The 11819-nt window shown below is 34.7% G+C and overlaps 1 protein-coding gene across 3 annotated transcripts in view; it reads right to left on the bottom strand.

The window, feature by feature from the left end:
• Positions 1–4126: 4126 nt before the first annotated feature.
• The window catches only part of FAM133A (family with sequence similarity 133 member A), a 39240-nt gene continuing 31547 nt past the window's right edge, over positions 4127–11819 (bottom strand). For all 3 annotated transcript variants that reach the window (XM_008989575.5, XM_078362200.1, XM_078362201.1), the window contains exon 4: positions 4127–7066. In XM_008989575.5, the coding sequence (XP_008987823.3) occupies positions 6224–6967 (744 nt within the window). In that variant the 5' untranslated portion in view covers positions 6968–7066 and the 3' untranslated portion in view covers positions 4127–6223. The remainder of the gene's footprint in view (positions 7067–11819) is intronic.

Below are 11819 nucleotides of genomic sequence, written 5' to 3'. Positions count from 1 at the left end.
AATGAATGCTGAAGTGCAAAAAGGGTGTGCAGTTCTGGGTATATCTTTCATTTGCCCCTCCAACTCCACTCTCCATCCTTCTTCAACCTAACCTGTGCCTGAGGAGGCTGACTTGTATAGATGACATCAGTGTGATCCCATAACTTCTGATTTCGAATCGAGTTCAGCTAATGGGGAAGCAGGTCAAAAGATCAGAAGAAAGAAAGGAAGTGAACTGAGGGTATCTATTTGTTTAAATGAAAGCTCAGGTTGATTGTGACTATGCTCAGCTCAAAGTGACCTTCTATACAAAACTCTCTTTCTTAGTTTTCATCTCTTTGGGCCTAAAAGTAGTGGTAGCTTATTGTTACTAGCCCCAAGATTACTACACTAGCTCTGCGGTTCTCCTATACTCTGCGGACACCTTTGTAACTGGCGCTTTTGTAAATAAACCCTTTTCAAATTATCTGGAGTGTGCCACCTGTTAAATGATTGCATCTCTGATTGATACAATCTTGCAGGGAATGGTCTTGGTACAACCTACTATCAGTGGCTGGGCAGATATATGACAGATATTTATGGGTAGTTTTTCAAAGGATTAATCTATACAGGTGCATATAAGGCTATATATTGGGGATAATCAAATCTTGCCTTACTAATTGATTGCAATGACTTCTTGAATATGACAGATACAGATATATGTGGTATTACAAAAGATCATTGGACTTATAGAAATTATTTATATAGGATTCTTGGTTAGGTTCAGAAATATATGTCCATCAAGGAGGAGCAGTGACTGCTTAATGACCATAATATGTCTTTTGTAAAGTCTGCATTTTTTGATTGATATTTATCTCTATTTTTATCTTATTTTTATGTATTGGAACATTATTAAGATCACTTTGAGACATACTAGCTCATGGATTTCACCACTGGTTTCCCCCTCTTCAATTGTAATAGACGTAACAGGGCCTTAACTGTGATTCTTTACTTCTTATTTTGTTTATTGTACTAGTAAAATATTTATGTCACTAAAGAGACTATGATAGAGAAAATATGTTCTTGTGTATTATATCCGAAGAATGTCTAGATAAATGAATCCTGTGAAGGTTTAGATAGGTGTAAATGGGACACATCTTAAAAACAAATTTAAGTAAATTAATTGAATGAAGATGAGAAGGTGGGTGGATGGGTTGAAAATGAGATACTATTTGGATAAAGAAGTAGTTAAGCTATTTGGGGGCACGAAACAAAAAAAGGATCACAGCAACTTCTTTAACGGGTGACAATCTGTATCTTTGATCTTTGTAAACAGCTTCTGGGAAAAGACATTTCAAAACACTTGAGTTCTTGATTAAATTATTCAGAGTAGTAGCTATTTGAGGGAAAATAAGGATATCCATGCTCTCCCTAAACCAATTTCAACTTGCCAAATTTCTGAACACAAATCATATTCATGCTAGGTTAATGTTATCTGCATCTAGCATAAAAATTGACCCAATTTCTCTATTAATCCGTATTTGAACATTTTTATACCCAAGAAATATGGGTATCTCAATAGCCTTCTGTATAATCAGTATTTTTACATCAGTACAAATTGGATTAATGATGTCTGGCATATTTAAATATGGAAGATATTTTCTTTTCTCCTGGTTCTAGTAGAAATTCTATGGACTACATTAGATTTTCTTTCTTTTTATCTTGATATAAATGCTCTTAATACATGCTAAAGAATGGGTGAACATTGGCAAAGTTATGCTGAGTGAAAGAAGTGTCAGAAAAGACCATAATTATGTAATTCAATTTATATGAAATGTCCAGAATAGGGAAATATACAAAGTCAGAAAGCATGCCAGCAGTTGCTTAAAGCTTGAAAGAATGGGTGAGGTGGGAGTAGGGAAAATAAAAGGTACAAAGTTTCTTTTTGAGATGATTTACATGTTCTAACCTAGTGGTTATATGGGATTCTTGGTTAGGTCCAGAAATCTATGTCCATAAAGCAGGAGCATTGACTGCTTAATGGCCATAGTATGTTTTTATAAAGTCTGGTTATGCTTGCATATATTTGTAAATACACTAGAAACCATTGAATTGTATACTTTAAAGAGGTTAACTTTATAGTATATGAATTATATCTCAATTCAGCTGTTGTAAAACATAAGGCAAGGAGCTTACACACAACATCTAGTACACTACATACATTCCTTTCTCCTGTCTTGATCAACTAATTCAATTTAATGAAAATTTGGAGACACCCATCATATGCATAACACCATGTATTATTGTTACAGACAAAAGATGAAGCAGCTTCTACCTTTAAAAAAGTTCAAATGCAGCATAGAAGTGATGATATAATAATCCAATCATCATTATTATGTCATACGTGATCATGATGATAATTGGAGGTGGAGGATGAAAAAACCATTTATGGAGCATTTACTATGTGCCAGGAACATTAAATACTTTAAATGTTATTTTATATTATTTTCACAGCAATCCTAGATATAGGTACTGATCTGATCTCCATGTTTGTCCCCTCCAAATCTCATACCAAAAAGTGATTCCCGATATTGGAGGTAGGGCCTAATGGGAGATGATTGGATCATAGGGGTGGATTCTTTATGAATGGTTTAATAGGATCTCCTAGGTGACAAGTGAGTTCTCACTCAGTTCACAAGAGACCTGGTTGTTTAAAAGTCTGGGATCTCTCCCCCTGCTCTTGCTGCCTGCCTCAGCATGAAAGGTGCCTACTCCCGTTTCACTTTCAACCATGAGTGTAGGGTTTCCTGAGGCCTTCACCAGAAGCTGAGCAGAAGTTGGTGCCATGTTGTTCAGCCTGTAGAAGTGTGAGCCAATTAAACCTCTTTTCTTTACAAAAGTATTTCTTTATAGCAACAGAAAAATGATTTAATACAGATATCATTTTCTCTGATTTTGTATATGAAGAAATTGTGTCATAGAGAGGTAGTGAAATAACTTATTTTGGGTCACATGTCAAAAAATGGCAGAATGAAAATGTCAGCCTAGTGTGAGCTGAGAGCTAAGGCTCATAATACACAGAGACCATAAGTCTACAAATACATAATATAAAGCAAATTAAAGCTTTATAAGTAGCATGAAGAGTCAAGAAAAAGTGCTAGAGCCATATGATCAAAAAACACGCCATGTTTGCAGCTCAGGCAGGAATGAGAAAGTCTCAACGTTAAATTACATAGGTGATTTTGAATGGTTGTCTATAATTTTCATGAAGCATGATGTAGTCACAACCCTACATCTCAGAATAACTATGTCCTTTTTGTAAAATAAATATGGCCAAAAAGAAGTGACTACAGAAATGTCACAATATTAAATGAAACTTTGCTTCAAAATAAATGTATAATTATCAAGAGAGTTGTCAAAAGGCAAAAAACAAAAACCCCACATTTTATTGTTTCCAATCTAAACCTTCACCTGAAGCCTGAGATGCTTCAAATTCCTTTTGTGCTCAGAATTAAATTGTGAATCTAGAGTGTATCGATTTTTCCCATCTCCCATCTTTCTTATTTACTTTCTCACTGCTGCCCTTTCCATAGCCTAAGCGAATTGAATGTTATACCTAAAGCTATACTCCTTACTAATCAGATAAAGCAGATCAGTAATAAGAACTTTAGTGCTTTTCACATAGGGAAAATACTATGTTGCTTCTAATTTAGAAGCTACATATTAAACATTCAACTAAATCTATATAGTCTATTGTCCTCCATATTTCTCTACCACAACTTTTAGGATTAATACAAAAAAATAGCATTCCTCTTCATCAAGTCCTCATGAGTACTTTAAAAATTTCTTTCTCAAACACTTTACTGGAACTTTTTTCTACAATCAGCAGAACAATGTAGTTTTATTTCCTAGGCAGCATTTCTGATAAGCATGAAATATGGTAGACCACTCTCTCAATCATTACATAAAAACTGATGCAAATAAATGAGTATTTCGTTTTACTATGGAATAATTATCACTTCTGAGTCAATGGGTAGACTACAGAAGAATGTGATACAAGAAGGTGAGTTATTTTATGTAAACGATGAAACAAATATACTAGAGTTTTGTGTTATTGGTCAGATTAGGTTAGATGATTATGTAGTAATAAAAAGACCCCAAATCTCAGTGGCTTAACATATAACAGTTTATTTCTTACTTTAAAAAAGTTTACTGCAAGTCCATCAGCACTCCAGTCAGGTCCTTCTAAATTGTCACTTATGGACCCAGGTTACATCCATCTTGTAAGTATCCCATTTGGAACAACTTGCTTTCACGTCACCATCACAGGCGAAAGAAAACTGGAGGGTCATGCAGAAATTTTTACAGCTCCAACATGGAAATGCAAAAGCACTTCTGTTTACAATCCCTCTGCTTGAAGTAGTTAAATGACATTGCCTAACTACAAGAAGTTTGGAAGTGAATGGGAGCAGATAGATACATGATGAGCTGTAAATACTTTTGCCATATTCTACAAACAATATAAACGTATGAAAGCATTTTAATGAACATTTTGAAAAACTCTATATGGATACAAAAAATCCCATAAATGCAATAGTTTTTATCAGCATAAACATAGTTTTAGGAAAAAGCTAAAGTTATGAAGCTCCAAGGTGATCTAACATGGCATCACTATAAAGTTCCAAGAACCTTAATGAGAGATTCCAGTATTTCCAATGCAAAAAATTTGGCAAGCCAACATGTTATTTATCTAGCAGATGTTTTTTACCTTTATAATTTTACTTGTAATCGAAGGTAGCTGAGATAAAATCTGCTATTTAAAACCAATAGCTATTTAGCTTTTCATCGTGCCAAAATACTTTGTACCTATGACATTACAATTAGCACATCCTCCATCACAGGTGGTTTTTGAGACATAAATTTATAATTTATGTTACTCTGATATATAAAAACGTAACATAAAAATATTTTTTCACTTATTTTTACATTAGTGGTAAAAGTGAACCAGCAACAGATACAAGGCACCAAATTGTAGTAAAATATGGACACAGGAAGATCAATGATGTCACTATCACCTAAATTTAACTCCTATAATATTTCAACATTAATGCTTAAGACAAAAATCTTTTCAACAGCAACCTTACTAAGATTTTGGCAGTAGTTTTATGTAACACATAGCGTACTAGATAGAGGTCTGGCACTTAACTTGCGTACAGTAACCAGCTTCAATATGAAGGCATTACATATGTTCTTAAAAAATCTTTTCACATGCTAAATATTTTGGCAAGGGTGCAATTAAACACAGTAATGAAATTAATATAGCAAGATTAAGAAATCACAAACTTGAAACTTATAACCTAAGCATGAATCATATCTTATAAAAGGATCACCAATTATATAGAATATGGCCAGATAACTAAAACTTAATAGTATAAAACATGCAAAAACAATTTCAGAATATTTCCTAATCAAAAACCATCAGGGTCTGTTTAAAATGATTCCCATACAAAATGGGTATAAAAGTTACTTCAAATCATGTAATATTGTAATACTAAATATTATTCAATACTGTATAGTGAACAGTGCTGAAGAAGAGGTAAATTTCATAGATATGGGGTCTTACTTATGCTGTAAACTTCGGTCCTTCTTGTTCACTTGAAGCAGCATACAACATCCCAGAATTTCATTAAGTAAGAAACAGATGGCTGCTGCTCTGGCAAAAATAGGATGTGTAAGAGTCAAAGGCACACTATTCAGCTAGCCACAGTGATTAGCAAACACTTGCCCTTCCCACCCCACATGCTCTTCCCCATGTAAACAAAGATACATTAAAGAGAAAAGTAAAATGAACTAAACTTATCTACAAAAGCAAGGAATTGAGACATCAATGTTAAGTCCTTGCATCAAAAACACCAGCTACCATTATCTGGAAATTTCTGATTATATTTCAAAGATGTATTCAAATAAGATACACTTAAACCTTAGATACACTTATTTCTTGTCAAAGTTATTCGTTATCTAACACGTTTTACTTTAATTTCAAACATTTTATTCACTGGTATGACAAGAAAATTTTAGCTCCCAGAGGAATTAACCACTGGAAGGAAGGACAAGCAAACAAACAAAAGCGTATATTTAAGTTGCGGGCAGCCATTATGCCCCTTTCTGGCACAGTGGGATTTGACTGACAGCTCAAAGTCCAGAAATAATTCTACTGACACAGGGAAACTCGGTAAACTCATTGTTGCTTTTTTTTTTTTTTATGTTATCTTGACTTGTGACTTGGACCAGACTTCTTTTTCTTCTTCTTACTATGTTTCTTGTGCTGTTTCTTCTTCTTCTTCTTGACCTTTTCCTTTGCTTGTTCTCGCTCTTCACACCTTCTCTTCTTTTTGGCTTGCACATCCTCTTCATAATCTGATTCAGATGAGGACTCAGATGAGAAATCATCATCAGGATAACTTTTCTTTCTTTTTTTGCTGAGGCTTCTCACATCCTTTTCTTTCGCTGTTTCATCCTTTGACTTCTTTTTCTTTTTTACAGACTCCTTGCTCTCTGATTCTGATTCATATGTAGAGCTTTGTGATGATTTGTATGAACGGTTCTTCTTTTTCTTTCTCTTTTTTCCTTGTTTCTTTTCCTCATCCTCAGAATCTGAAGAACTGCTTGAAGAATCAGAGCTTGATGAAGGAGATGAAGACCGACAAGATTTCTTCTTTCTCTTTCTCTTTCTTTCTTTTTTTTTAGAGGAGCTCTCATTTCCACTTAATAATTTCTGTCTGCTTTTTTCAAGTTCTTTCTTCCAATTTTCATTCATTTTTTCTTCAAATTCAGCTAATGCTTTTGAGCCTCTTTTTTTATTTTCTAATTGTTTCTTTACTTCTTCCCAGGTGGGCCTTGGTCGATTCAGATAATCTTGGATTGTTGGGCCCACAGATTGAGTTGGGCCTCTCCATCTGGCCATTGCTATAGGATTCATATAAGCTACCCGATTATCCCGCTTCCCCATGGTGCCTGATGTTTCCCAGGGCAGACTCTCAGTTGCCAAGGAGAACAAAGATACTCTCCTTAAATTCTTTATCTACTGAAATACCAAGCAAGGTCCATTCTGTAAGAGAAGCAGATGGAATGATTACAAATCACCGTTAATATAAAGACAAAATAAACATATAAGCTTAATTATTCACTGCCTATCACATAGTAGAGTAGAAATTTCCAAAATCTTATATCATGGGTACAAACAATATGCACATTTAAAAATTTTACATATTAAAGACACTGTGGTATAAACCTAATATAAACATTACTAAATCCTGATATTTAAACCTCCCCAATAGGAATCATATCCATTCATTTGTCTCCAAATAGACTGTCATCAATGTAGTTCAGGCCACTATCATCTCTTACTTGGATTATTAATCTCTACTCCCTATTAAGTGTTTATTCTCTGTCAAGGACTGCTTAGTGTTTGCAATGCATTATCTCATTCAATCTGAAGGCCAAACCAATGAAGCTGATCCTGTCATTATCCCTATTTCACAGATGGATAAACTGAGGCTTAGATAATTCGAGTAAAACTCAAAATTTGAACATGAAGTAAGAGGGCTAATAAATGGCATAACCAGGATTTAAACAAAGGGAGCCTGATTCCAAACTCTGAAAATATAAGGCAATACCAAATTGTCTCCTTACATCAACCTCTTAATAGGTAGCCTTTTCCCACCCTTATTCCCTTTTATTGTAGTCCTCACTGTAAACAGAGGGATCTTAATGAACTCCAGTGGCTTTAGGTTTTAATGAAAATCAAATCCAATCTCCTATAAGGTCCGATATGATCTGCACTACTTACTTCTCTCTCTTATTTTGTCTTGTTTCACTCACTCCTTTTCTCAAGTTTTTTCCATTTGGTTACTGGAACATGGTGAATTATAGGCTTAGCCAGTATGGCCAATTCCATCTCATCCTTCAGGTTTCAGTTTAAATGTCAATTCCTCAGAAAGTAAACTATTAGGTTAAACTATGTAAAACTATTTTGTGGGACACAAACAGTTTAAATATCAACAACTTTGTATGGTTCGAACTTATATTAAAGTAGTTTGCCTCTCTGTCTACCCTTCAACCTGATTTTTCTGTATGATAGTTCACTGTTTCTTTTATTCACAGAATTTATGAAATTGGTAATTATTTCATTTGTCAATATTTCATCATACATGTGTATCCACTGCTAAATGTAAGACCACGAAGAGTAAAGGTCATGTGTGGCCTATCTCATTCACCATGGTGTTCCCATTACATGATGCAGAATCTGACCCATATCAATCACTCAGTAAATATTTTCTCAATAATAAACAAACAAATAAATGCATGGATGGATAGACGGGTAACTCTGGGAGAGAAGGGGATTCAGAGGGAGCATCCTGGAGGTGGTGATGTCTATAGGATTTTAAGTAATGAACATGCATTTACCCAGAATATGAGGATATTAAGGACAATTTTGGTAGAGGAAACATGAGAAAAGAGCACCAGGTATTTATTGTTGATGAAACCTAAAGATCAGGAGGGCAGGGGGAAGGAGGTAAGCTTGCAGAGATAAAAAGAAGTCTAAATATGGAAACCCTCTTTGGTCATTTGAAAATCTTGGATTTTTGTCCTATAGTTGATAGGGAGTGAATAAAGACTTTTATATAGAAGAGAAAAACAATCAGACATATAGATTTTTCTGTCGTCTCCATCTTAACCCTGATCCTTTAAGTCAACCTGTCATACCTACCCATCATAAGCTCAATGCTATAGACATTTCAGTGACTCTTGGTAACAGTTTCCAACATCTTATTTCCTGTGTTCTCAATCTTACTCTCCTTCCTCTTTAGTTATGTGTAAATCCTTGGTGTTTCTGTAATTTTCATTCTTACTCTTATCCTAACCACGTCTCAAATATCATGTCTCTGATTTGACCAACCGAAACTCTTAAATACTTTAGTTCATATTCAACTTGCAGCGTCTTTCTGTTACTTGACACTCACAATAGAATGATCCATTCTAATTTCAGTTCCTTGAGACCTAGTCCTGACATCAGCTAGAAAGATAGGCAAAGACCAGTTCACAAAGGCTTTGGGTGGTATGGTAAGGAGATTGGAATCTCTCCTGTGGGATTTACAGTAAAGCTAATGGGGGAACACTATTTTAAGTAGAAAAATGATACGGTCAAATTTGAGTGTTTAAGGACAATTATTTATAGAGTGAAAGATGGATTAAAGTCAGGCCAAGACAGAAGGCAATGAGACCACTCACGTATTCATGTAAACAAGAAATGAAAGAGTCTGAACTCAAAAAGTAACACTGTGAATGAAAAGAGTGAAACTATATGAGACACGTTGAGAAGATTCTATTTAAATTAGTGACAAATTGGAAGGGTGAAAAAGATACACAAATCTGGCATAAGGCTCCAGCTTGACACATTAGACCAAAGGCAACGACAATGACTAGGTAATAGAGAAAATGGCACAGACTTCGAGAAAAGGTTCTAATTTCCACTTTGGAATGATAAAGTTTGAAGTGCCTATGAGATTTCTGGATAATTATGCATGTAAGAAAGAGGATGTATGGATACTGGCACTTTGGAAAGTGATCTGAGTTAGAATACTGAACTGGCAGTCACTGAAGGAGAGAACACTAAATGACTTTGCAGGGAAATTTCAAATGAAAAAAAGTCTGAGCACTGGATTCAACTGAACACCAACATGAAAGGGGTTGGCAGGAAATGAAAAACCTATAAAGTACACATTAAGAAATTAGCCAGAGTGGTAAGAGCTGGACGAGTATCAGAAAAGAAAGAGTCACAGAAACATAGGGAGAATAAAGTTTAAAGGAAAGCATAAGAATTCTTATGACTCTGTAATGTTTAAAATGTCTACATAAAGCAGGTATTATCCTTACCTTTGAAAAATTCATAAAAATTGAAAAAATATTATAGACAACAATATTAAATCCAGCAGATCAGTCAAATTAAAATAAGATCTGAAAATGTTCATTATACTTAGCTATTAAGAAGTCATTAGTGACCTTTGCTAATGGAATCTGAACTAGGTGGTGAGGGCAGAAGTCAGATGACAGTGGGTTAAAAGACTGAATTGAAGGGAGAATGTAGAGACCTAGAGTATATAGATACAGTCAATATGGAAAGTAAAGAGACAGGAAGGCAACCATAATAGATGCAGAGTTAAAACTGTTTTATGTAATCCCAGCACTTTGGGAGGCCGAGATGGGCGGATCATGTGGTCAGGAGATCCAGATCATCATGGCTAACACGGTGAAACCCCATCTCTACTGAAAATACAATTAGCCAGGCATGGTGGTACATGCCTGTAGTCCCAGCAACTCGGGAGGCTGAGGCAGGAGATCAGGCCACTGAATTACAGCCTGGGCAACAGAGTGAGACTCTGTCTCGAAAAAAAAAACATAGGTAAGAGAGGGAATAACTAATGTGGCAAGATCACAGAGAAAACAGTAAGGAATAACATTAAACTCAGAGGTAGAAAGAATCTCTTCTCCCAAGAGCAGAGGCAGAGAATAAAGAAGGGATATCGATGCATGGATGCAGGATTTTTTGGAGGATGGCAGGAGGTAAAAGAGAGAAAGATGAAGAATTTCTTGTATAATAGCCTTCATTTTCACTCAGTGGTAAGTGACAAGCTTGTCTGCTAAGATTAATACAGTATAGGAGTTTTGAGACCAATAATTAAAATTTGGAGTAACAGCAGAGAGTGCAAGATTGTGTTAACACCATATAAGTGTTGCTGGAGTTCATCTGAACTGAAGAATCTGTGTGATCCTTTCCTAGAAGATAACTCAGACTGAGAAAAGAGAAAATGTACCACCAATAAAATCTCTTGCTCAAACACTCTGTTTTGAAAGCATTGTGGCTAACCTTCTCTGTTTCTATTACAGAAAAAGGAGTAACTTGATTTTATGTACATCTACTTATTTGCATGAAGTGTGCTAAAATCCTGAAAAGGTTAGGTATACATTATGAAAATCATGCTAGTAATCTGGATATTATAATAAATTTGTTCATTGATTCTTACAATTCTTTTTTGAAAATCTATTATGTGCCAGATACTATGGAGTGGATATTATGGTTTGGTAAAGGGAAGTGTTATTACACAAATACAAAACAAATGATTATATAATCATAATCATAATTGGAGAGATAAAGGAAAAGTACAGGATGTTATGAAAGAAACAGATACCTAATTCAGAAGGGAAGGTCAAGTCTGAGCTGCTGACATATCATCTGAAACCTGTGGCATAAACAAGAGCTAGCCAGAAAAAGCTAAACAGTATGGGAGTAATAAAAGATTGAATTTCCCAAGTAGAAGGAATATCAAATAAGATAGTAAGGCCTCGAGGTACAAAGGAAAAGCTGAATACTAGTAATCATCTCAATTTCTCCTTTTTGGAAGTGATTATACCATCTGATATTAAACATACTCAGGTAAATATCAACATAAATGTAAGCTCATTGAAAATATATTTTAATGTTTCACAGTGTAGTTTCTACCACAAATATCACTAAAACTAGTTATTTTAAAGATGATCTCTAAATCATTTAAAGATTACAAATGATTCCAATAAATTTTCAGTGAGATGTATAATTGTAGATAAATTCTCGCAGATACATAAATTTGAGTTGAAATATCTTTTTCAAAGTAGTTGGCAATTCCTCTAAGCCTTAATCTGAAGCATTCAACTCTTCTGCAAATATTTGGGCATTTGGATGAGGCTCCTATTTAAGAAAACCTTAATGTTATTTGATCACATTAGCTCATGTAACTTACTATGCTGCTGAAACAAATGTATCT

This window comes from Callithrix jacchus, chromosome X (assembly GCF_049354715.1).
Source record: "Callithrix jacchus isolate 240 chromosome X, calJac240_pri, whole genome shotgun sequence".
NCBI classification, from domain to species: domain Eukaryota; kingdom Metazoa; phylum Chordata; class Mammalia; order Primates; family Cebidae; genus Callithrix; species Callithrix jacchus.
Note: the sequence above shows the minus strand (reverse complement) of the source record. Positions and strands in the feature narration are given on the sequence as shown.